The following is a 26,552-nucleotide window of genomic DNA, read 5'->3' as shown; positions in this document are numbered from 1 at the left end:
TTTATTTTGTCAGTCAATAGTATACATTTCTCCAGTAGATAGAAAAGAAAACTCTCTCAAGGCTGCTGTTGTTTTCTTAAACAACCCCCACAAACGCCTGTGTGTTCCACCAGGTGCTGGGAAATATAGACTCTGTGCAACAGTGCCCTCATCTGGCCTGCCTTTCACAGGGAGAGCTGGTCTATATGGATGACAGCAGGCAGTCGATAGGTATGAATTATCATTATAATCATTTTCTTTTAATTTGAATGCCAGTCGACCATTTATACAGAGTTGTAAGTCAGTTTTAAAGACCTCTTCGTAAAAAAACAAAACACAATACATTTGTAATAAACCCTTTGCTGTGCCGATTTCTTATTAGGTTGTACTGTTTAGAAAATAGAGTTGTGTAACACTTTAATTACATTTAAAACATTTGTTAGGATTATGAAAACATATACAATATAGAGTCAATCAAATCTACAGAATGTACCAATACAGTGGAGGCCAACCACCGGCCCATACACACATCGTACAGTAAAACGACGTGAAGTAAAAAATATGTGCATATTCCTGCTGCAGTCTTGCCAACCATCAAGGAATAGAAGTGTACGCCTAAATTCCTATTCTATAGTCAAATTTTTTCTTTTTTTACAATTTCTTTTTTTTTACCCCCCCCTTTAAAAGATTAGCCATCCTCTATGTGCTGCAAGAAAATCATTTAAATTATGAACAAAATACAGTAAAAAGTGCACATATGGAGACTAGGGTGCTGTTGCGCTCTGTGCCATTGAGGACTCAAAAGCTAGAGAGCAGGTTCATAGACGCTACAGCTGAGTCTACTCAGCTCATGGTTGAAACAACACACCCTTTAGTGTAGCAAGCCAGTTCACATTTCCACCTTACAGTAGCACTCTGTGAATAGTGTGGATGTAACATATATTACACTTAAACATCAAATGCACATTATATTATAGGGTCATGTCAGAGATAAGGCTGATACCAGTGTGGGCACCCTTGAATAAACCTGCATCTACAGCTCATACATAGACACACATACACAACATGGTCTTAACACAACTCCAGTTTTACACTTGAACTTTACAGTCAGTTTGACAATAATAATTAGTACCACCATTACAAATATAATCTGAAGAATTACGATCAAATATCTGTACATTTTTCTTCCTGATCGGAAGAGTGAAAATATTTTTGACAAACTCTAAAAAGCAGGTGAAGGCCTCGTTGGATTTGTATTGCCCGAGGGAGTCTGGACGCGGAGAGAGGGAGAAGACGGGAGCGAGGAAATCGACTGTCCCTCTCAGTCTCTCTCACACTGTCCTTTCACAGCAAACAGTCCTCCAGACACAGCTCTTCTTCTGTCACAACAGACGTTTCAATTATTGAAGAGGTCATGGCCGTGGAGTCCCCCCCCATCTCTATGTTGGCACAGAAAACCTCCACAGTGGCCCAGGTGACAGACTAGGTACAAACACTCCACTTGCCCTCCTCCTCCTTCTCCCTCTCCCCTGCTTCTCTCCAGTCCTTCGTTTGCGGGTTCGGAGTCGTACCGACGGGCCGACTCCCCCCACCCGCTGGGCCCTGTCTGCGGACGGCAGCGGTTATCAGTAGCGCGGCAGCCCTAAGTCTGAGTCCAGTCGTACCGAGGCCGGTCAGTGGTCAGAATGAAGGGCCACATCACCCCTCGTCCGTGGCTTCAGATGCGGTGGGAAGTAGTGTGGGGGTGGGGCCTTTGGGGAGAGGGGCGGGCCTGGGCTTGCTCCATGGGGGAGGGGGGAGGCGGGACTATGTTCCTCACTGAGGTCCCTCTAGCCCCGGGTTGAAGTGCTTTTGCTCCGGCCGTGACAGACAGCTAGCTAGGGCCTGTGGAACCTGAACAGCAGGGCAGAGGAGGGGTAATGGTGTGTTAGAGGTCTATAAGAAGAAAATAGTGTTCCACACACCAGATAGCTCTGTTAAAAGATTTTTTTGTTTCGAGTGTTGTTTTGAGCCCAAAGGCCAAATTGCCAAAGGGATAGATACTTTATTAATCCCCCAGGGGGATTAATAAAGTATCTATCCAAGGCTCTTCCTTCCTCAAAAGGTCACTGCCAATAAAAAATAAAAATAAAAACTTTTAACGGGAGCTATCTGGTGTGCAGAACTCAGAATTTTCTCCTCATCTACAAGATCCAGTACCTACAGTATTAGGCTAATCGGTATGGTGGACTCTGGGTGTCTTTTTATCTCTTCGTGTTAGAGGTCATGCCACTGACCGGGTCACAAATATATGGTTTTCAGACTCCCTTCAGAACTTAACTTTTAGAAATTCTTAAAGTCTGGTGGAGTTAGGAACATAGATTTTTTTTGCTTCAGCAAATAAAATATTCATAGTGAGCAATACAGACCAAAAGTTGGCGTCTGGCTGAATTATTAATAGAGGTGTGTGTGTGTGTGAGTGTGAGAGTGAGAGTGAGAGTGAGAGTGAGAGTGAGAGTGAGAGTGAGAGTGAGAGTGAGAGAGAGAGAGACTGACCTGGTGTAGATCCTGCTCTCCTCGTGAACCTCCATCTCGGAGCTCTTGAACTCGTTGAGTTCCTTGCGGATGGCGGCCTGAGAGGGAGGAAGGAACACATACAGCAGTTACACAGTGTCCCCAGCACACGCATCCTCCAGCAGGTCCATTAAAACCACAGCATTCAGATTACCATCACTGGCCTGGAAAAGCTCAATACTTTCACGTATTACGCAATTCCCCACTCTCCGTATTCTTCTAGCTTCACTGGACCAGATAATTCACAACTCAACTAAAGGCAGATTCCACATTTCATTCCAAGGATTCTTATTTAACTCAACACCATCTGTTTGGAATGCAAATCCTGTCTTGAGTTGATGACCCAATCCCCCCTAGTCCCCTAGTCTCCTCCAGCTGAAAGCTCAGAGACTCTTAAATGACAGCTTAAACCTTGTGTGTGTGTGTCAGGTCCTAACCTTATCAGCGGGGGTGAGCTTGGTCCACGGTTTGTCCGCACGGCGGTCGTAGTCGTGGGCGTGGGTACACTCCACGTACTCATGAAAGCGCAGGATTTTCCTGGCCTGCAGCTCGGCTACCGTGGGCCTCTGGGACAGCTGGGGGTGGAGGGGAGACAGCGGACAGACTGAGCTACGGGCTTCGCTGTACTGTAGGTCATAGGTCATGTGATGCGGTGTGTTGCATTGAAGTGTTTTCACACATTAATGTTACATCTGTTTTAGGTGAGTGCGTTCACTGTTTACAAATTCAAAGGTTTATGTTCGATCTCGGAATTGATCTGTGCGTGCGTGCGTGTGTGTTCGTGTGTGTGTGTGTGTGCAGGTGCGCGCGCACACTCATGTCTCAGCCTGACCTTTCTGGTGAGTCTGCGTTTGATCTCGCTCCTCTCCGCTCGTCGGTCCGTTTCGGTCTTGGCTAGAGAGGGAGAGGACATTCCATGAGAGAGAGAGAGAGAGACATTCCATGAGAGAGAGTGCTAGTCTCAGGTGAAGCAGGATTGAGCTTCTTCTGGCGTACAGGCGTAACAGGAGTCGCTTTAATCACAGCCTTCCCCCACACAAGGCCCTGCATTGTCTCACAAACGCCTGGCATGGCGGCTTTTCGTCTCGAGGACGAGCCCCACACGTTTAACCAACATCTCTGAACACGCGTTTAGTTGGGACATCCCTAACAAGCTCGCCACAGACTGGTCCTCATGCTGTTACAGTGCACTCTAGCAATCAGGCGAAATCAATCTGATTATGCAGCAACGCAAACGGGGTTTCACGCGACGCACATACCACGGCGCACCACATGGTGGCGTCCAAACGCAATCGTTTGTGTTTCAGGCTATAAGACCCCATTACTTTGTGTTGGGGGAAGAACAATCAGCATGCCTGAAGAGAATAGCAATAGTACTGCAATAGAAGAGTAATAGTACTGCAATAGAAGAGTAATAGTACTGCAATAGAAGAGTAATAGTACTGCAATAGAAGAGTAATAGTACTGCAATAGAAGAGTAATAGTACTGCAATAGAAGAGTAATAGTACTGCAATAGAAGAGTAATAGTACTGCAATAGAAGAGTAATAGTACTGCAATAGAAGAGTAATAGTACTGCAATAAAAAGGTAACAGCAAGTTCCCAGGCTGAACGAAAAGAACATGCAGCTGTGGCTGTGAGGAACATGGAGTGTGCACAACTGTCCCAGGCTGAGAGAGGCAGAGGTGGACGGAGTGGGTTTTTACCTGGGAGGATGTTCCTCTGCTCCAGTTCATCTGCCGAGGGTCTCTGACTCAACCTCCTGTTTACAGAAACACAACACAGACACGCGTTGAGCAACTTTGGCGCAGATACACACACACACACACACACACACACACACACACACACACGCACACACACACACACACACACACACACACACACACACACACAACACTTGCACTCAGAAAGATCAAACACACACACGTACCCGCACACACATACACACGTGCGAGCGCGCACGCGCGCGCGCACGCACGCACGCACGCACACACACACACACACACACACACACAGCTGTGGTTCCAAGACAGGGGGCTATAGTTCCGGGACAGGGGGCTATAGTTCCGGGACAGGGGGCTATAGTTCCGGGACAGGGGGCTAGTTCCCGGGTCAGGGGGCTAGTTCTGGATGCTGTTGACCCACCTTGTCAGTGTGCTGCTGATCTTGCTCCTCAGCGCCTCCCACTGCTCCCGGCTCTGCCAGGCCGGGCCGTCCTGGTCCTCCTGGTCCTCGCGCTCCTGCCGCTCCTGCTTCTCCAGCTTCAGTGCCAGCGTGTCCTTCCTCTTCACACGGCTGGCCAGGCCACCTGCGCACACACACACACACACACACACGTGCGCGCGTACGACCGTTAAAACACAGGCTTATTCGTTTATTTGAACACGCATTCGTTGTTTTCCTAGCAGCTGACCTTCCTAGGCTCCACACACACACAGACCGTTGATACCGGTATACCGTGCAACCCTAAAACACACCACACACACACACACACACACACACACACACATACACACATACACACACACACACACACACACACACACACACACACACACACACACACAAAACACTGGATGTGACCCTCATACGGAAGAGTTCACAAAGAGCAACTCACTGGGCGGGCCTTCCTCATCCTCCTCATCTTCGTCGTCGTCCCGGTAGAGGATGGGGCCGTCCGAGTCGGTCTCCTCGTCGTCCTCGCTGCTGTCCCCCGGCCCGCGGCCCTCGGGGATGACCGACACGCGGGGGTCCCCCACCAGGCCCCTCCTGCTGCGCGCCTCCAGCTCCGGCTGCCGCTGGGGGGGCAGCCTGACGCGGGGATGCAGCTTCTGGAGCTCCTCCTCCATGTCGAAGTCATCGTCCTCAGGCCTGGAGGCAGGGAGAGAGAGAGAGAGGGAGGGAGAGAGGGAGAGGGAGGGAGAGAGAGTGAGAGAGAGGGAGAGAGAGGGAGAGAGAGGGAGAGAGAGAGTGAGAGAGAGGGAGAGAGAGGGAGAGAGAGATGGAGAGAGAGGGAGAGAGAGATGGAGAGAGAGTGAGAGAGAAGGAGAGAGAGGGAGGGAGGGAGGGAGATAGGCAAGGGGAGAGGAAAAAGACACAATAGAAACGATTAAAGCTGAAGGAGATAGTGGATGTGGAGTCCATGTGGGTGTGAAGCTCTCACAGCCTCTCTCTCGTGTGTCGAGTGCTGTACGTTACGGACGTCTCTGAATTGGCCGGTATCTCTACTGAACACTCACAGTCTGAGGGGCTCGATGGTGACGGGGAGAGAGTAGCGGCCCCCAGCCTCCATCAGGAACTCTGGCGGCGACTCAAACAGCAGGGAGTGGGCCCTCTGGGAGCCGTCCGGGTTGGGCTGGGCCGGGCCCGGGCTGGCCAGCGCCCGCTTGATCAGGATGTGCAGGGGGATGGCCGGAAGGTGGCTGGGGGCGTCCGTGGTCGGGGTGGGGGGGTCCATCTTGTGGCCGGGGAGCGGGGCGGGGGGGTCCGTCCTCTGGGCGGGGGCAGGGGTGAGGAACGGGGGGGGCGCGGAGCTGGGCGGCTGAGTGCCGGGAGGGGAGGGGGGTATGTGCGACGGGGGCGGGGACGTCGGGTCGGAGGGTCTGCCGTCCTCGGGGGCGGGCCCGGCAGGGGCGGCGGCTCCGGCGGCGGCAGGCGCGGGGAGAGGGGCGGAGGAAGAGGAGGCCGGGGGTGGCGGCTCCGCGGCCGGGGTGGGCGGAGTAGAGTCCTCCGAGTGGCGCTTGGTGACGGGGGTCATCCTCTTGGGTGGGGTGGGCGGGGAACGCCTGGTGGGGGCGGCCACCACGATGATGCCGCTTCCTGGCTGAGTGAGTTCCGCTGTTAAAACAAACCGTGACAAACCATTAACGTTACCAGACCTTTACGATACGCAAGTTCACAGACATTTCCAAACGTGCCAGCCAGGGGTTAGAAGGTTATAGTGCGTCTGCAGCAGTTTCTAACCCTAACCCAAGTTTTCAAGGCTGTGAATGAATGGGAGTACTACCAAAACAAAATGGAAAGCAAAGCACATTGCTGTAATTCGGGACAAGTATCAACGTATGCAAGGAGATGACTCACGGTCATAATTCATAACCTCCTGACAAACATTTCATTAGTTATCATGTTTCGCTAGTCTTGTTTGAGGCCGGCAGCCTAACACGCAATCCGTTAGCTCTGGCTAAAGTGGCGGTTAACACACTCCATGCACGGTTTTCTCGGCAGCCATGTCGAGTTAGCCGGGTGCAACTTGCAGCGTGCGGTGCGGCAAGGGGGCGGAGCCGCCGCGCTACTGCGTGCTACAGCCGTGACCGCGGGGGCCGCGAGCGGCGGTGGCCGCCGGGTACCTGGGCAGGACTGTCCGGCGCGGTGGCGTAGGTAGATGGGCAGGGAGAGGTAGAGGCCCAGCTCTCCTTGCCGTCTCCAGCTGGTCCAGTGGCGGGACGCCGGCTGGCCCCGGGAGCCCCTGTGCAATGTGGAGGCTGCCGGAGATGAGTGGAGACGAGGGGGGGGGGGGGGGTCAAGGGGCTGGAGTGTGGCTCTGGTACACTTTGGTGGTGTAGCAGGCCACAACCGGACAGGCCTGGGCTGTGTGTGTGCGCGCGCGTGTTTGGGCATGTGTGTGCGCGGGCTGACACAACCCGAGTTACCCCAGGTCATGGTCTAGACCATGTCTAGCTCACTTTTTACATGACATGAGGGACTTGTTTAATCGCTCACAGAGCAAGGATTAGATGTTATTGATGCGTCCCTGGGTTGTAGTAAACTGGTGTCAACTGATGGGAACTGCCTTCTGTATTCTGCAGTGCTACAGACCCGAGGGGAGCAAGGAGGAATGGAGGAAAAACAGCAGCAGCTGCAAGATTTAGCGCTTGTTGCTGAGTATGCAGTAACGCTCCCAGTGTGTGTGTGTGTGCGTGTGTGTGTGTGTGTGTGTGTGTGTGTGTGTGTGTGTGCGTGTGGTAGAGCAGTCCTTGGAGACTGCTACACACGGTTGAAAAACAAAACAACAAGCCCCAACGTCCCATGGCCCTGAAGCACTGGCACAGCCTATAAGAGCCCAGACTCAGCGAACCTATCACAGAGGGATGTCGCAATCACACCCACTATGACCGGGGGGAGTGTTTCAGTGTGAGTGTGAATATGTATATTTGGAGTAGTCCACTGTATGTTTGGAGAAGACAACAAAATGGGATAGGAATGTATGAGGGTCACGACAAATTCCTTAGGGCTGAGACTGTGCGTTTAGGGAAGGCAGTGTGTTTACAGTATTGTGTGAATGTGTGTGTGTGCGTGTGTGTGTGTGTGTGTGTGTGTGCATGTGTATGTTTTCTCGCAGCATGAACCCAGGATTTGGGCTGGGCTGAAACCCCGGGCAGCTGGGGACATGCTGGGGCAAAGGACATGGAACGCCACAAAACAGCCAATCGGAGTCGACGCCATATTATGTTCCGACGCCACCTCCAGGGTCTGGTCTGTGAGGGGGGGGAGATTGCAAGCAGCGTCATCACGCCCCGCCTGGCAGCGGCGACAAGCCACGGCCTGTCCCTCTCTCAGGAGACTGCCCTGCGCGCGCACACACTGAAACCGCACTCCGAGTACCGCCTGTGTGGGAAAACACCCAGCAGTGACGGGAAGCTGAAGCCGAGCGTCCAGACAGATCATAGCTCTGGTATGGGGGGGGGTGGGCGGGGGGGGGCTAGGGTGACTGAAGGCCAGTTACGATGTATCGACTACATCCAGACTTTTCAAACCGCACTGAAAAGAGAGCTACTGTTTTGTTTGTTTTTGCTTTGTTCCACGATGTCAACGTTGTTTTAGGGCCGAGGAGCTGGGAAGGAGAGTCACAACGGTACAAAGAACAAACAGTGGAAGCTGGGGCTGGGTTAAAAAAATAGATTAATCGATTCTGAATCAAATGATTCAGAATCGATTCATGAATCCCAAAATCGATCTTTTATTTAATGAATGAATGAATAAATTAAGGAATGAATAGTTCATTCATTCATTCAATGGTTCATTCATTCATTCATTCATTTTTGGAAATCAGTATTAATACCCAGCCCTAGTATTGATGTGTTGCATAACTTTAAGGTTACAGCTATAAAAAAAAACTGGTTTTAGTAACACTAACTGAATCGATATTGACTCGAATCGAATCGTGATAATTGATTCTGAACCTTGTGAGTCGGAATCGAATCGATTCTTGAAATTCGAATCGATACCCAGCCCTAGTGAAAGCGGCAGGACAGGACTGGACTCACCCAGCAGCGCGGGATTGCTGTTCCGATTGACCGGCTTGGGCGGGGGGGCGGGCGGCTGCTTGGCATGGGGCGGGACGGGGGGCGGGGCGTCCGGCTCCCCTGCGGGGGGCACGGCAGAGGCGGGGCGGGAGGGGGGAGGGTCGTCGCTGACCAGGGAGACAGTCCTGGGGGGCTTGGCCACTGCTACGGCGGCGGACGTAGAGGAGGTGGAGGAGGAGGAGGTGGAGGAAGAGGAGGAGGGGGTAGGCTCGGAGGTGGGTGCTGGGAGCTTCTTGGGGGGCAGCATGGCTTGTTTGAGTGGGGGCGGCTCCCTCTGGGAGTCTCGCACGGCGTCAGGTTCCGGGGCGAAGCGGACGCCAGTGGACTCTACAGCAGGGACAAGACACACACACACACACATGCACGTTAGCACGCATGCACGCAGGAAGGGAGAGGTCAGGCCAATGAACGCCCCTCATTCCCCTCTGAGCTCAAAGTGCGCCTGCAACAAACATTTACAATGAAAAGCGCTGAGCATGTACAATGGCGAGCTGAGCTAAGCTGTTACTCAACGCTGTAAGATAAGCAGCTTTTTAAACAGCTTAGCCGGAGTGAGGTAGAGGTACACCTATTACAGCCAAATCTACACATTTTATGAGGGTGGTTTCACAGTGTTGCAGCCACGCGACACACACACACACACACACACACACACACACACACACACACACACACACACACACACACACGAAACAGGTAGCGACAGCCAGGGTGACCAGTGATGTGGGGAGGGGGGCATCTCACCTGTGGAGTGCCTGGGCAGGGTGGCCCTGCGGTCGGCCGCCTCGGAGGCGGAACGGACCCTCCTGCTGTCCTCGGAGGCTGTCTTCACCAGGCCAGGCCTGAAGTCCATCTCAGAGTGAGGCCTGGCTGGAGGGCCGGCCTCGTCCACGGGCCTCTGAGACTCCGACTTCCCCTCGCGGGCCTCCCTCCTCTCCCTTTCCCTCTCCTCCCTCCTGTCTTTCTCTTCCCTCTCCTTCCTGTCTTTCTCCTCCCTCTCCTTCCTGTCTTTCTCCTCCCTCCTCTCCCTCTCCTCCCTCTTCTCCTTCTCCTCCTTCCTCTCTCTCTCCTCCCTCTTCTCCCTCTCCTCCTTCCTCTCTCTCTCCTCCTTCCTCTCCTTCTCTTCCCGTCCAGTTCTCTTGTCCCCCCGGTCGTCTCGTCTGTCGCGGTCTTCCCTCCGCTCGCGCTCATCTTTCTTCTCGTCTCTCCTGTCTCTCTCCTCTCGCCTGTCGTCTCTCCTCTCCCGCTCGTCTCTCTTTTCTCTCTCCTCTCTCCTCTCGTCCCGGTCGCCTCGACCGTCTCTCCTCTCCTCCCTCTTCTCCCTGTCGTCTCTCCTCTCCTCCCTCTTCTCCCTGTCGTCTCTCCTCTCCTCCCTCTTCTCCCTGTCGTCGCGGTTCCTCCGTTCCCTCTCTTCTCTCTCCATCCGGTCATCTCTCCGGTCTCTTCTGTCCTTCTCCTCCCTCCGCTCCCCTCCCTCCCTCTCATCTCGCCGCTCCCTTTTTTCTCTGTCCTCCCTCTCGTCCTTCCTCCCCCTGTCCTCCCTCTCCTCCCGCGGGTCTCTCCTGTCCTCTCGGGGGTCTCTCCTCTCGTCCTTGCCCTCTCTCCTATACCTGCCCTCCTCCTGGCCTCTGGGTAACGAGCCTCTGGGTAACAAGCCCCTGGGCAGCGAGCCTCTGGGTAACGAGCCTCCTTTACACTCCTGGTCCGAAGGCAGGCGGCTCCGTCGGTCCGCCTCCACCGCCAGGCGGGCGAGAGAGTCCACGTCCAGCGGTGCCCGGTTGCTCCGGGAGGCGTCCGACGGGACCCTGCTCCGGCGCTCCAGCCCCTCCGGGGGGGTGCTGCCTCGCCGCTCGTCCCCCTGGAGGAGCCAGGTGGGGTTCAGGCTCGTCTTGGCGTCAGAGTCCCCCCTGGGCTCGCGGCCCCCCGACTCGGACACGCGGTCCGCGTCCAACGCCAACGGGTGGCCGTTCTTCACCGGCGGGGCTTTGGAGAAGTTTGCGTCGTTGCTCTCTGTCTCGCGCGGAAACACATCACAGATCAAGAGGTTAGACCGAGGCAGGTTGTGTGTGTGTTTTCTGTCCTACTCTTAAGCACTGTGCGTCTGGGCTGTGCGTCTATACTACACACCATTCTCTGGGATTTCTTTCAGCACCCCTCTGTCGACCAGCTCCTGTCTGGGTCTCCTCATGGAGATCTTCCTCTCCAAGACTGCAAATAATAAAAAAACAGTTTCTATGAAGATGAAGCAGAAACAGTACTTGTATATAGTTACAAACAGTCTATAAACATTCAGTATGGTTCGTTCGCTACCTATGGAGGTTTCTGCAAACTTCTCGCTGGGTTTCTTCTTCCGCCACTTCCAGGGTTTGAAGATCTTGCCCAGGCTGGAGAACTTGCCCTTGCGCTTGGACGGAGGGGTGCCGTCCCCAGAGATCCCCCCCTCACTGCCGGTCGAGCTGCGCTGCAGGTCCACCTCATCGCCTGAGGACCAGGGGGAGAGAGAGAGAGACGCTAGGATGGTCATTGACCGCTGGAGAAACCCTTGGAAGGACACATCTCCTGTCCTTGTGCGTGTGTACAAAAAATGGCCGCCTTATGCCAACTGACTTTTCAACTGATTTCACTGTCGCAGACACATTTCTGATGTCAGAATAAAAAAGAGAAGGCATTTTTACCTTTCCAACGATACCAATATTATGTTTGTACTCCAAATAGAACCGGAGATATGCCCTAATTAATACTTGTATAAACGCCAAAACGCGGCGACACCCTGGCAGACAGATCTAATGTACTCTCCCTCCCTCAGCCAATAGAAATACGAATTGGGTCTTGTGCTTCTGTGGCGGTCTTTTATAGCTCCATGGTAACGGAGCAAGGCCCTTCGTCTGTCACCGGATGGGGGACAACCAGGTGAGAATGTAGACAGTCAAGACTCCATGGTAGTACTAAATACCTTGCATTACTATTTTTATATAATGCCAAGGCTCACTCCAAAATGATGTTATTGACACTGTTATCAAATATGGATTCTCCCCAAACCCTTCTGATATTTATTTATGTCCCAAATACTATGTTTTGCTTCATTGTCCCTCACCCGGCGACAGCCGAAGGGGGGGGGGCTTTAGGTTGGCCGGTGTCACGTCGTGAGTGAGTGAGTCAGTGAGTGGGTGAGAAGCTGAATCCCAATCTGAGTGCGCGAACCACCCTTGCGGCCCCTCGCACTTGCGGCCTGAGCACTTAATTGACGTCAGCTGGAAGGGCCAGAGGGTGCAGGGCCGTGAATTAAATGGGACAGCACTTCCAGCGGCGTGCCAACGATTCCCAAGCCAGTTTAGCTCAATGCCCCTCCCACTTCGTTTTCATTGGCTGCCGTGTCCCTCTGACGCTCCCCTCAGCTCTCCGCTCAGCTCTGCAAATTGACCGATTGACGTCTGTTTTAATTAAATAATAATTTAAAAATTATGTTTGGTGGGATATGTTTGCAGCATGTGGATTTCAAGATAAATGTTGTGTTATCGGCAAATGTCATGATTTATGTGTGATGCACTCGGATCATGACTCGGATGCACTCAAGCACTGTGTCACATGAGACGCGGTGTTCTGTGGGTATTTTCTGCTCCTAAGTCCGCGAAATTGCGGACTTTCGGTAGGTGCGGTTAAAGTGCACAAAATGGTGTCAGTGGCGCACTTGTGGACCTAGCAATTCCGTTTTGGGACTACCCTGAGCCCTTGTGGATTTAGCGGGAACGCGCATGCAAGGCCACAAGGCCGTGAGTGCTCTGCACTTTCGCCTAAGTGCGCGATTTGGGATTCAGCTAGTGAGTCTGTCAGTCCCCCCGTAGTACCAGAATCCACCACAAAAGGGGCGCCTTTCCAATGCATTTTTCCATTGACAAGCACATTTAGATTTTTACATCAAAAACTATGCTTGGTGTCTCAGTATAGTCTCAGACAAGTTTACTCGGGAAACCATTTACTTTCTACATCCGCAGAGAGTAGAGCTTGAGGTGTTTAGTAGCGCTAGATATGTCTGTATTTCAACATTCATTATAGGACTTTACACCATACAGGTGCATGGACTTGTTTGCCCACTAGATGGAGACGTTATTGTACTCTTATTTACTCTACCATGGTTTGTAGAGAGCTTACTTTGGTCAATCATTGATACACATGATGTGACATTAGTAGCGCAAAATATGTCTGTATTTCGACATTCATTATAGGACTTTTGACCTTACAGGTGCATGGACTTGTTTAACAACTAGTGAATGTTGCGTCCAAGGGTCATGCATCTCGATTCCAGATTGCCGGGATGCTATATAAAATAACACATTATGCTGTCTGTCTTTGGTTCATTATAAACAAACAAAGACAGAAAATTGAGCGGTCTTCTATAGGGCAATATAGTGGGATCTCTGTATAAAAACGCCTAATGAGAAGCAGGGGGCTTGATACCACAAGGGAACATGCATAATGGGTGGGGGACAACATGTTTACATGTGTACAGTATAGGGCTGTATATCATCTTGGATTTCGCGATACGATACGCATCACGATACACAGGTCACGATTCGATACGTATCACGATACAGAGGTCACGATACAATACGATGCGATACGATACGTATTGCGATACACACATCATTTACTGAAAGATTTTAAGTGTTCAAGACTGAAAACTGAATGGCTCAAATGCACTATATAGATAACTCAAACTCAATGACTGGACAGAGAGCTAGCTAATAAATATTTTACATTTGATATCCATGCTTTTTAAACTGTCAACATTGTAGTATTTATGGTTTTTCAAAATTATTTATATGTATGCTTTTTTAACTTAATATTGTAGAATATGCTTTTTAAACTGGATTTAAAAATTTAAATTATTTTTTTATTTTTTTTATTTTACAGCGCCCGGCTGTATCGATACTCCGGGCTGAAAGATCGATACAGTATCGCGAGACTACGTACCGCGATGCATCGTTGTATCGATACAATCCTACAGCCCTAGTACAGTACTTGTTATAAGATTATGTAATTTATCATTGACTATGAATTAGATTGTTTGTGATGAGTATGATGCGATGGTGAAATGAGTAATGTTATGCGTCCCGTTGTCAGCACGATTCTGTTGTCAGCACGATTCTCTCACATTTATTCTACCTCACAGAAAAAAAACTTTGCGCACAAACCTCTTTACAGTCTCTGGGGGCCGAGCCCCCCCTAAAGGTCTGACCCTAGAACCACCCTGAACGTGAACACTGTCAACAACCGCACTCATCTCTCCAGCACTAAACAGCAAACCGGCCAGAGATATTTGTACCACAGTAGAGTGGAGAAGGGAAAAAAGTGGAGGGAAACCTTTGCAGCCTGCGAAACGTGGTCTTGCAAATAACGACTCTGCAAGATCCCGGTCTTTGCGAAATCTCTGACTAAAAACTCAACACATTTGTCTTTAGATGTGAGAGGGTGCCTTCTAGTCTTCTAGTGTATGGAAGCCAGACTGTAAGTGGATGTTCCAGTACGTGGTGACGCGACCGGCCTCTGGCTGCGGTACCCCATGTCCGTGTGTACAGTAGACATGAGGCCTGAGCAGGAGCTGGTGCTACATTCCTCTGTGGGTCCTGGGGAGGAGAGGCGCTGGGCCTGGGTGAGGGGTACTACAGGCAGACATTCCTTCCTTTAATGCCCGCTGGGCTGTGGCAGCTGTCCGACATGCTAGCAGGAAAAGCTACATGACATTCTGCTGTTCTTCTACTGGCAGACTTCACTTCAAACCAGTCCACTTTATTTTCTAAGAAGTTAATACTGCAACGATGTCCTGGCAAGATGACAATAAACTCGCTCAGGATTGGGAAGTGGGGTATATTAGTCTTCTGAGAGGTAGGCTTAAAATAAAGTACAGTATGTTATTGAAAATGATACCAAAATAAGCAAAACCCTGCAGGGATGGACGCCTCTGACTGAAACTGTGACTCACGTCTTCAGCTGATGCAGCCGTCCTGATGTGAACCAAACCCTACTGTACCTCCCATTCTTAGGTGTTGAGTTGCGTGTGCGCGTGCACACACACATATACCCACCCACACACACAAACACACGCAAAACAAACACAAATGCACACACCCCATCTGTTGCACAATATTGGGCTGTGCACATGCTACTACAAGTCGCCTAGTCAAGAGTCAGCTGACCTCGTCAGCCCGGCTGGAACCTTTAATGGGAGATGAACAATGTTCAGATCTCATTCAAGGTGTTGGGTGTCATGAAGTGTGTGTTATCGCACATGCTGAGCCTGTGGAACCGAACATCCCAGAGGAAGTGAGGTCACTGAGGACATGATAAGACTCAGCGTCTTGTGTCGATCCTACTCACTGTCCGGTTCGTAGGCCAGAGCTGGTTGGACTAACACTGCCGCTGTGCAGCAAGCCAGCCCGAGGATCTGATTAGGGGGGGGGGGGGGGGGGGGGTTGGCGGGCGGCACTCCCTCGAGAGGTGAGGATGAACCCCACAACCACAGCTCCTAAAAAAACATCCACATATGGAACACTCATCCACCCCTCACTGCTGAGCTCATACTTCCAAGGCGAGCCAATTTGCAACTCCATCCTCCTCCTCCTCCTCCTCCTCCCACCCCCACCTCTCACTCCTCCTCCTCCTCCCTCATTCCCCTCCACACTAATGCTTCCCAGAATCACCAGGAGATAGGAAAGAGTGGAGGAGGAGGAGTGGTAGCTAGCTGTGACTGTTACTGCCGTCTGTGAAGAAAGCGAAGGATCAATTTTCACTCTGGCGATTTGACAGATTCGAGAAAATGTGAGAGGGAAAGAGGGATAGAGAGAGAGAGAGAGAGAGAGAGAGAGAGAGAGAGAGAGAGACCATGTACCCTGAAGCAAGGAAACCTCTCCTTACCCAGTTGTGACACTTAATGGCAGACAAAATAATCCACAAAATACATAATTTACAATCAGTTCTCTGCAGCAAAGGGTGTCTACTAGAGAGAGAGAGAGAGAGAGAGAGAGAGAGAGAGGGAGAGAGAGAGAGAGAGAGAGAGAGAGAGAGAGAGGGAGAGAGGGAGAGGGAGAGGGAGAGAGAGAGGGAGAGTCTGTCTATTCATTAAACACGTCAGAGAGAGAGAGTTTGGAGGGGGCAGTATTGGTTGGGACCTCCTCCTCCTCCTCGCTGCCTCAGAGTTCGACGGAGACGGGGCCGCTCTCGCAGGGGACAGCCCTCGAACCGTCTCGTGAGACGCGGCCTCCCGTCAGGCTGGGTTTGTCCGCCGTCCGGCACGTGACACAGGGTCTGCACGGCCCCGCGTGGTAGAGAGAGAGCGCGCCGTTTCCTCAACCTCCGGCCTAAAATGTCGCTGTTAACAGGAGAACGGGGGGCATGATGCAGAACTGGAGAGCCTGACGAGCCCGGGGAGATAACGCAGCCTCCTGAGGCCCCTCCTGTCAAGGTTAAACGTCGGCCGTTCTTTGGGAACAGACCGTTCTCCCTGGGCTACGGGACAATGCAGGAACAGTACTGTATCAAAAGTCACTAATATCCTCCTCCTCCTCCGCCGAGTTCAAAACAAACTCAGGACAAGCCATGCCATGCCTGCGCAATGGCTACACTGTGCTCATATTACACGGCTGGGTCTAACCTGCCTTGTTCGGAGCTGCGCTGTGCATTAAAACGAGCGCTACGGTGCTGCCGGCCCAACTATTCACACCCTCGCCCCTCCCCTGGTCAGGTTCATTCATCTCTGTAGGATAAACAAGGTTGTGTCTGGCTTATGTGCTTCTCCGAGGGGGGTATGCGTGTGTGTGTGTGTGTGTGTGTGTGTGTGCGCGCATCCTCCTGGGGTCGCCGACCTCTGTCTGAAGCACAATGGCCTCCCAGCTGTCCCTGACACTTATCCACCACACACCCGCTGGGCAAGGGCCGTAGGGTCGGGAGTGTGTGTGTGTGTGTGGGGGGGGGGGGGTTCGGGTCGGTGGAGCGAACGGTCGCTATGGCACGGAGGGCGAGCGACCGCGTGTCACAACAGCGGGCGACAACGCGAGACGCCGGGTGTCGCTGAACGGCGGCGAGAAGAAAGGCGTCGTCGGCCCGACAGACGGAGGTCAGAGATGGGCTGGGAGGACGGAGAGAGCTGATCCACGGGCTGAACACCAACATCAGCACGAAGAACACCAGCTACCAGTCTAGAGGCTCTGTAACCCAACTCACGGAGCAAAAAGACCATGTAACCTCTAATAACAAGACCCTTTAGCCTAATACGACCAGGCTCAACATAAATCACTGAACCTCGTTGGAACAGAAATCTCACACTCTTAAATTACACAATTCTGGGTTGTGCGAACTGTAGGCTACAGTATGTGGCACAGTACTTGGCACGGTCGCCTCATACAGCAAGAAGGCCCTGGGTTCGATTCCCGCTTGGCACTGGGGATGTTCTCCCCAGGGTTGTCAGGTACTCAGGTGGGGTGTCTCCTGGGCCTTTCTGTGTTTGCATGTTCTCCCTGTGTTCGCAAGGGTTTCCTCCCAAGAACCCAATATGAAAAACATGGAGAAGAACAGATGCTCTTCAGACCTGTCCCTGACCAGGACTGAGTACTTGGACTTGGTCCCCGGGCGCCACTGACGAGGCTGCCCACTGCTCCTGGCTGCCCCTGGAGGAGGACAGCTTGGATGGGAAAATGCAGAGGACAAATTCCACCGGAGACAACTGAAGATGCATGTGTGCGTGTGTGTGGTGTCGACGCTCACGTGTGTGTCACTTGCCGTGCGGCCGATTAAAGACCCCTCGAGGTCCTGTAATAATTGTATTAGAAGTAGTAGTAGTAGTAGTAGTAGTAGTAGTAGTAGTACTGTAGTAGTAGTACTGTAGTAGTAGTAGTAGTACTGTAGTAGTAGTAGTAGTACTGTAGTAGTAGTAGTACTGTAGTAGTAGTAGTAGTACTGTAATAGTAGTAGTAGTCGTAGTAGTAGTAGTACTGTAGTAGTAGTAGTAGTAGTACTGTAGTAGTAGTACTGTAGTAGTAGTAGTAGTACTACTGTAGTAGTAGTAGTAGTAGTAGTAGTAGTACTGTAGTAGTATTAGTAGTACTGTAATAGTAGTAGTAGTAGTAGTAGTAGTAGTATTATACAGGGAGCCTAGTCAAGAGACAGCTGACCTCATCAGCCTGTTCCAAGCAGGTGCAGATCTCCTCTGCAGGGCAACGTCCCAGAGGAGATGGGATCGCCGAGGTCACCATGATTACTCAGCATCTCGTGATGGGATCGCCGAGGTCACCATGATTACTCAGCATCTCGTGATGGGATCGCCGAGGTCACCATGATTACTCAGCATCCCCGCCGTGGGATTTGATTTAGCGAGAGGGTCGGCAGGACGACTCGCTGTTAACAGAGGCCGGCGTGCCTGCGCTTCCAAACCCAGCGCCCTCACAGCGAGGGAACGTGGCCAGCGGAGCCCCGGTCATTGTTTGCTCTCATGCCAAAGGCCTGACATGCCAGCAAGTCAATAAAGCCCCTGACAACAACTGCACGGCGTGCAGCTCTGCGCTGGTAAAAATACCCCGCGGCCACGCACACGCGAGGCACGCAGAGCAGGGCAAGGCCACGCTCCGCCTCGTGTGACGAGCTGGAAGCCTGTTAGAACCTACTGTAGGCCACGATAACACACTGCCCTTCGCACTGAGTTGTCCCGCAACAACAGTTTAACTAGCCGTGGCTAGTTTTAATGATGGACGACGACAACGTCACTCAAAGTCCATAACAAAACAAGGCAGATACAGCAGCAGCTCCAAAGTTCACCAGAATGCCCAGCCAACCGTGACCGCGTCATGTGGTTTATATTCTCAACGGGCAAAAGGACCAAAATGGAGGTGTGGGTTAAGTTACAGTACAACGTTGTTGCATTAGAACCGTTCACAATCCCAAGATTCGACAATGAGCTGGAGTTGAGCCTGTTCTACAGTTCCCCAAAGAAGAACCTCTATGCACAATTTACAGAGCTTGAGGCCAACAGCCCCGAATCAAACGGTTGCAAGTTCCGCCCTGTGGCAGAACAAACAGGTTTCCTTGTTGACTCTGTAACCTACAGAGCAAGACAGGGGCTTGAGGGGCAACAGACAAACTTGAGTTGACATGATGATACTGTAGGAGCTGGGATTCTGGCATTCCCGAGTCCGACTGCAGTCCATTAATCCAGATAGGCAGAGTTGAGATGCCAACTGGTGCCTTGCACCTCCGGCTCCAACAGTGTTTTAATAAAAAAGCTCTTCTGTTCCACGGAGGGAGAAGAGGGAGGGAGAGAGCGGAGTGCAGACAGACGGCAGAGTCAGTGAGTTTCATCTGTTTCACAATCACCACATTCCATCCAACACACATTCCCCCCTTCACCTGTCTGTGCCTGCCGCCTTCTCCAGAACGCTCTCCTACACAAAAACACCTGTGTGTGTGTGTGTGTGTGTGTGTAGCCAACACTGTATATCCACACCCGTGTCGTGCTCTGCGCCAACACGAACGGGCCCGCCTCTCCGACCTAACTGGAACGCGGTCCGTTCTCTAGAGGCCCACGCCGACGGTACAGGCTAACTCCGGGCTCCACGCCGGCCCCTTGCGACGGGACTCACCGGTGTTGTTGTGTTTGACTGCCGGTTGCTGGGCCGCTGTCTCGACGCTGGCGCTCTGTCCCATGCTAGCGCTGCCGTCCCCCTGCCGGCCCGCGGGGCCCCCGCCTCTCCAGAGGCCAAGCGAGCCCGAGCCACCGGGGGCTACAGGAAGAGGAGAGGAAGGAGAAACGGACCCGGCCGCTGCGCTCGTCTGGAACCTGCCTCAGCGCTCCTGTAACCCAAGACTGTCCTGCTCACAGCGACGCGCTCGCTCTCTCGCTAACCCTCTGGTCTCACCCTCCTCCCCTCCCTTCCCTGTGTGTGTTTTGGTCTCTCTCGCTCCCTCTCTCTCTTTCTCTCTCTAACACACACTCGCTTACTCACTCACACAGTTGCTAAGTCCCTCCCTTCCTGGTTTTCTGACTTCATAAATAAGGTACGCCAATAAGGCATACCGGCAGTCTTACATGCCTGTCATTCCTAGGAGCAGATTTTTCGGGGGCAAAGTTCAGAGGCGAGCAGTGTGTGTGTGTGTGTGTGTGTGTGTGTGTGTGTGTGTGTGTGTCTTGGAGTGGGCTACACGTCTTGTCGAGCACAGAGGGATTCGTAGTGGGGCCCCTCCAGCACCCGTCCACGGCCTGACACCACACGACGGCTCCCCCAAGGGCAAGAAGGGGAGGGCTCTCTCTCCACACAGAGGTAACACGAGAAGTGGAAGATGAGCCGGACCCTGGGTGGAGCTTGGCACCCGGGAAGAGGAAGTGACATCACAGAAGTGTCCGATGACACTCCGGTTGACCATATATGTACACGCATGAGTAAGGAGGTGTATGCATTGTTGTGATCAGTCAAGACAGTGCAGGGATTCCCGGGAAGCTGATCTTCTCAGAGCATAGTTGGCTAACTCTTACTGAAAACCAACTGTCTTTGTACTAATTGTCTGCATCTAGTTAATTTGAAAAAAGCTAAAGATAGTCCGTGAAGAAGATGTGTCAAAAATGCAACTCGGAAACCATCTGTCTACTGTACCTGTAGAGGGAGAAATAACGTCCTCCGGGAACACATAAACACCATCAAAACACCTCACTGTACGCTAAAATTCCCCTGAAACACCTGAGCCCACATCTAGGAGACTCAAAATGTCTCAGACAATATGCTTACTTTATTCCACATCAGGACTGACAGCAAACAACTGAACTGACAAAGAACAGTGTTCAATCTTGCATTGATCCTGTGGGTGAACATTTTCTTCAGGCCTTAGCGCTGTGTGTGTGTGTGTGTGTGTGTGTGTGTGTGTGTGTGTGTGTGTGTGGGGGGGGGGGTGCGGTATGAGCGGGCTCCTGGACAGAGACATGAGGAGGGAGGGGGACGCTCGTCTGTCCTACGGCCAGTCAGGGACAGTGAGCACAGCCCACTGCCAGGAATACTCAGCTGGTAGACGCTATGGAGACCCAACCTGCACAGAGACCAGCCCAAGCATTCAAGAAGGTACAACAGTCAGCCTGAGACATGCAGCCAGTCTGGCGGTGAAGCCAGAGCAACAAAAAACCTCTCTTAGTACTGTTAAGACAGAACATGAAACATAAAACATAAACCTGTCTGGCAAGCAACCCCCTAAAAAGCTGGTGCGAGAAGACACAGTCCAGACGGACAAGACACATTCCATTACCGGGAATCTTATCAAGTAGGCTACAGCTTTGATAATAGCCAGAGCCACACTGCCTGGTGAACTAATTGTCAGCCGGACACCCTTGATTGCTAAATCACTTTGTGGAGGGAGACAGACTCCCTATGAAAACAATGGCAAACCATTGTTCTCAGTAAATATGATACTTTCTTACATTAGAAAGGTGAGGACAAAGCTCCAAAATGTTCATCATTTTACACCAATGGCAAAGACAATTCAGGGGTGTGTGAACAGTCACGCTCAATTAATGAGTTACAGACAAGTCGGCTGTAGGAATGTTCTGGCTTGTTTACCCTGTGAGAGAGTCCTTAACAGCCTATAGTGGCGAGACCAACCAATCAGCTCGCACGTGCCGGAAACAATTCAGATGCAGGCGGACTATTGTACTGTACAGCTCTGACATTTCAACACCATAGTCTGAGTTGTGTGACGACCAGCCAAGCTGCCGCCCATTCTAAATGGAGCAGTTAGAGTGTACGTGATACAGCAATGAGCTCGGAAAAAAGGAATATGACGATAGCTAGTTACCGAGATGAAAAAAAAGTGCCTCAGAATTTCTGAAAATGACTCAACGGTTTCCAAGAGCTTGCTCAATAAGTTGTGGAGCAACTATGTTTGTGTAAGGATGTGGCGCCCTCTATAGTCTAAGTTGGGCTATGACGTGACACCACCAGCTGGAGGAAATGACAGGCAGGAATGTGTGGAATGTGAAGCTATTGGATCAGCTTTGTGATAAAAGGAAATGAATTAGGAGCACTACCCTGGAGACCAGGGCTGGCTGTCTGCTAGCTAGTCTGCCTCTCATCACTGAGAATTATCAATGAACCATCTGGTCTATGATCATTAGAACGCCAATTCTGGGAAACAGCTAAAATTTAAATTAAAATAGGCTTCTGAATGACTGAAGCTCTGGTGTTTCGTCATCAAGTCACAGCACAGGCCAAAGCACAGCTCAAAGCAAAGGGCTACTTGAAGAATTCAGGTCACCGGAAGAAATTACAACTCAAACACAGAGCCAAGAGCAGCCGCTGTTCAGACACTCAGGAAGCTGGGTTATTTTTTCCCCAGTCAGCTTCGCCACTGGGCTCGGCCTGGGATGGGATGGTTGGAGGAGACCTGACCCCTGCTCCTGACCCCTGCTCCTGACCCGTGCTCCTGACCCGTGCTGCGCTGGGCCAGGGGAGGACGACACCGGGTCGCCTTGCCACACAGCCCCACATCTCTCACTGTTTGGATGAGGGGGGTCAGAGGAGGCCGGCATCCGCTCAAATCACCCCATCACATGATCACCAACCCCCCACATAACTCAGCTCGCTGTTCAGTCCCCTGTTGTCAAGTCTGACACAAAGCACATAGTCATTCATTCAGTAGCCTACAGTACCACTAATCGCGTAAACAAACGTATACAGATTCTGCAACACAAGAGAGATACAGTACAAGAGAGATACAGTACAAGAGAGATACAGTACTCACACATAGTATATTCAGACTGTATGGTCATCCCGGTCCTTGTCAAATCCAAAGAGAGAGAGAGAGAGTGTGTGTGTGTGTGTGTGTGTGTGTGTGTGTGTGTATACCTAACCTGACACCACACCGTCTCTCCTGCTGTACAGAGATGGAGGGCTGTGGTGAAACTGGAGTGAAACTGGACTCAGGGCCCCATGTGTGTTAAACCAAGCCCTGTGTGTGTTAAACCAAGCCCTGTGTGTGTTTGTGTGACTCTCTATAACCTACAGGTGTGCTCTCCCGGGGGGAGGGGCCCAATCAGATGGAGAGGCTGTATCAACGCAGGTATGCGTCACTCCCACAGCCTTAACGTCGAGCTACGCAACTTAGCATTTCACCCTGTTGACTCACCACTCTCAGGTCTACTGACACTACCTCTGATATCTGATAGTTCCCTGACAGGATGAGGATGCACTCAAATTGCAATTGAAGATATGAGAACTATTTTGAGATGGGTTTCAGTTTTGAGGGATTGGAGATACATAGAGGAGGTATGCTGGATTAAATGCCCGGGTCAAAATGATGGACAACGCCATTTCAGTTGTGAATCAAAGGATAAAACATGAGAAGAAAAGTTTTGTTTTCTCTCCTTACCACGATTTTCCATCAGTGTTGGAAGCTCAGCGGTTGGCAGCTCCTGGATAGGGCAAAACATGAGAGGATGAGGAAAACACAACTGGCAAAACTAATGTGTGGAAATTAAAATGAGAACACAAGACACAGCACAAGACACAAATTAAGCCTATGTCCAGCACCAATGTGCATTGTCACAAGACTCAGTCTAGACGTACTCCCCCCCCCCCCCCCCCCCGGCAGCAGCAACCCCTGTGAAACAAGCTTCTCTGCTCGTCACTGGAGACAGACACCATCAACGCCGAGCTCCTAACACCTCAGAGTGAGTGGGAATAAGGAAACACACAACATCAGAGATCAAATGATTCAGAATCGATTCATGAATCCCAAAATCTATCTTTTATTTAGGGGCGGCTGTAGCTCAGTTGGTAGAGTGGGTCATTCAGTGATCGAAGGGTCAGTGGTTCGGATCCCAGCTACGACTGTCCACATGTCAAAGTGTCCTTGAGCAAGACACCTAACCCCAAATTGCTCCCAATGAGCAGGTTAGCACCTTGAATGGCAGCTACCGCCATTGGTGTGTGTGTGAATGGGTGAATGAGAGGCCATTGTAAAGCGCTTTGAGTGCCGCTAAGGTGGAAAAGCGCTATATAAGTGCAGTCCATTTATCATTATCATTTAATGAATGAATGAATAAATGAAGGAATGAATAGTTCATTAATTAATTCAATGATTCATTCATTCATTCATTTTTGGAAATCAGTATCGATTAAGGTTACAGCAAAAACAAACAAAAAAAGTTTTTAGTCTTGATATTGAATCGAATCAAACTGAATCGTGGTAATCGATTCTGAACCTTGTGAATCGGAATCAAATCGATTCTTGAAATTCAAATCGATACCCAGCCCTAATAAATGGGCCTTTACAGTGAGTCTGGAGTAAAACACCCATAGAGCACTAAAGCACCTCCCTCTTCCGACGCCCACGCTCCCGTTCACTCAGAGGAAGAGGGATTCATAATCATTATGATACAATAAACGGTTCCTTCCCACGCTCACTTCCCAGACTGTGATCATGTACAATGGACTCGGACTTCTCAGTGCCACACTGAGTAAATTGATGTTGAGTTTTCCAGGCCACTCCAGTGCTGATTTACTCAGAGGCTAAAGGAGAGCAGATGGGGGTAGAGGACTCGAACTGTGCCAGCCGCCAGCGATGACATAATTTGCTAATTCACTGGCCTGCAAGCTACTGCACATTAATTCTGTGACCCACTCTGGTGGGCAAAAACGGAGCTGAGTCACAATTGATTGCATGTCCCTTAGCAAACATTACCTGTCACCATTGGAGGCCAAGCTTAGGTCGAAGCACAGAACATTTTGTCCTAAGCCAGGTGTTCGAATGCACTACTAAAACGGCACTGTTAGACCTAGATAACCCTGAGCAGCTGTTAATGTGAAAATGGATTCAGGATTTCATCTTGGAACCAATCCAAGCAAGCTACAGTACACACCAGGAAATGTGTACACTTTGCACGTCATGTTTAAAATCAAGCTCAGACACTAGTACTATATGCTGGACTTTTGTTTGGGTACGTTACAGCGGAGAAAATCCAATTTGCAATATTGTTCTTTTCTATTCTGGACAGCGGGACAAGAGGTAAACAGGGCCATGTGCAACCACTGGCTAATAGCATTAGATCTCATGTCTCAGACGTGGTCACTGTGGTCAGCAGAGCCCAGAGCCTTCAGGTGTTCCTCAGTGCGCGGCTTTAATCGCAGCAAGCTAATGACGGCTTTGAGCCCCCAGGAGAGGCTCAGAGAAGCTCTCTGAAGCGAGAGAGTGGGAGTCTTGGTGGCAGACACTCCCGGGACAGGATCAGGCCTGACGCTGATCACCCAGAGGCCAGCCAACCCTCCCCAGCCTCGGGAGAGTTCAACAGACACAGTCACAGCAATTCAAGAGGGTAGCTCAGCGTGCAATTGGCCATGTGAAGTAGGTGCGGTCCAACCCTCAAACAAAAAGGGGGGCGGGGAGTGGGCGCTATCGGCCAACCCTCCGGAATGTGCTCTGAGCAAAGTCCCGTCACCAAAACAAACCAGCTTATCCCTGCCCACGTGACATGGCCTACAGTAGCCTATGAACTGTATGTGAAGAATAAGAGGAAGAGCTCAGACTGGAAGTGAAGTATCTGACCTACACTACATAATTGAAACCGGTGTGCTTGGTGCAGAGCTGAGGCAGAGCCACAGGAATGACTGGTTACAATGCATGGAATTTAACATTAAATGTCTGGACCTAGAAGCTGTAGTAACCCCTAATGTCTGTGAGCTAGGGGCATCTTACCTCTCGGCGAGAGCCGTGACAATTAGGTAGTCCTACACACTCAGCTACGAGACAGCCAGTCACCTTTTCTAAAACAGTGATTATCAACAATAATCAATGTAGTATACTTACATTCGCTATTGAAGACCATTGGCCTTCTGACAATGTCTTCAACTAATGTAGTCCTACAGCTTGTGTGAAACTCCCGTCTCAAAAAAGAAGAATGATGGACTTTGAATATTGCTGTGAAAAAAGTCATTAGAAAAAGAAATTAGCATACCACGTGGCTACCTAAAGAAGGAAATAAACTGTAGGTCTTGAGAAATCAGTGAATGTAGCCTATGACAAGCTTGCCTGAAAAACAACAGAATAGCTGGGAATGATGAGCTGCTTCAGCACAAAAGATAAAACTATACAGACTCCATCTAGTATTGCTGAGTAGGCTTTATCTTACATCATAGGAGGAAGGGATTGTATGCCATTGCCTGGCCATCTTTTCTCTGTCCAACTGGTTTGGCGAGACCAGTCCGGTGTACTGTACACATGCACTCACTGCCGAAGAGCAAGGACTTTGTCTGCACGCACACACCACATTATTTGACCCTCACTGGGACTAATCCACAGTGTTTGTGCAGGATCACCTGATGGAACCAGTCCTACCAATCGTCTCCTCACCCCCATTAAGCAGATTAGGATATCTGATATAAACCTCTATGGTTGGGCCCATTGAAACAAAAAAACACCTTTTCAGGAGATTGCGAGTCAGCCTAGCCTATTTTAGATGATAGGCTAATTGATTTAACTGAAGTGATTAAGCTCAAGACTACTTCACTGAGAGATTACAGAGAAGAAGAAATTGATGACTTACCCTGCTCATTTTTGGTGCGGCCCTACTCGAGCTGCCCACTCGCAGTGCGAGGGCAAGGCGAGGTTTCCTACAAATTATTCACTAGACGCTGATCAGAGCTTCAGCTAGGCTACTCTGCTGTCCTGCGCTCAGATTTCCAGGCCGTGCTCCAGG

The 26,552-nt window shown here is 50.9% G+C and overlaps 1 protein-coding gene across 3 annotated transcripts; it reads right to left on the bottom strand.

Annotated features, from left to right (window-relative positions):
- phactr4a (phosphatase and actin regulator 4a) lies at nucleotides 1-26,552 on the bottom strand. 3 transcript variants are annotated; one of them, XM_084455633.1, is made up of 16 exons: nucleotides 26,400-26,552; nucleotides 25,664-25,774; nucleotides 23,228-23,270; nucleotides 11,147-11,317; nucleotides 10,964-11,044; nucleotides 9,581-10,846; nucleotides 8,798-9,163; nucleotides 6,881-7,015; nucleotides 5,774-6,371; nucleotides 5,152-5,405; nucleotides 4,680-4,842; nucleotides 4,238-4,293; nucleotides 3,365-3,426; nucleotides 2,970-3,107; nucleotides 2,515-2,591; nucleotides 1-1,872 (listed from the first exon to the last, which is right to left on the bottom strand). In XM_084455633.1, exons 3-16 carry the CDS (start codon nucleotides 23,238-23,240, stop codon nucleotides 1,857-1,859), a joined length of 3,396 nt encoding a protein of 1,131 aa, XP_084311759.1. In that variant the 5' UTR covers nucleotides 23,241-23,270; nucleotides 25,664-25,774; nucleotides 26,400-26,552; the 3' UTR covers nucleotides 1-1,856. The 3 variants fall into 3 exon arrangements, with proteins under 3 accessions (XP_084311759.1, XP_084311758.1, XP_084311760.1); XM_084455632.1 differs by lacking the exons at nucleotides 23,228-23,270; nucleotides 25,664-25,774; nucleotides 26,400-26,552 and adding an exon at nucleotides 19,462-19,726; XM_084455634.1 differs by lacking the exons at nucleotides 6,881-7,015; nucleotides 23,228-23,270; nucleotides 25,664-25,774; nucleotides 26,400-26,552 and adding an exon at nucleotides 19,462-19,726.

Source organism: Borostomias antarcticus, assembly GCF_949987555.1.
Source record: "Borostomias antarcticus genome assembly, chromosome: 21".
Taxonomy (NCBI): domain Eukaryota; kingdom Metazoa; phylum Chordata; class Actinopteri; order Stomiiformes; family Stomiidae; genus Borostomias; species Borostomias antarcticus.
This window is presented reverse-complemented; position numbering and strand designations above follow the sequence as displayed.

Bases quoted from the DNA above. Each gene is read 5' to 3' on its own strand.
- phactr4a (XM_084455632.1), bottom strand. From the start codon at position 19,525: ATGGGACAGAGCGCCAGCGTCGAGACAGCGGCCCAGCAACCGGCAGTC. The intron at 6,372-6,880 runs GTACCCGGCGGC...TTGTTTTAACAG, and splicing joins CGCCGGACAGTCCTGCCCAG to CGGAACTCACTCAGCCAGGA. The intron at 3,427-4,237 runs GTAAAAACCCAC...CTCCCTCTCTAG, and splicing joins GCAGAGGAACATCCTCCCAG to CCAAGACCGAAACGGACCGA.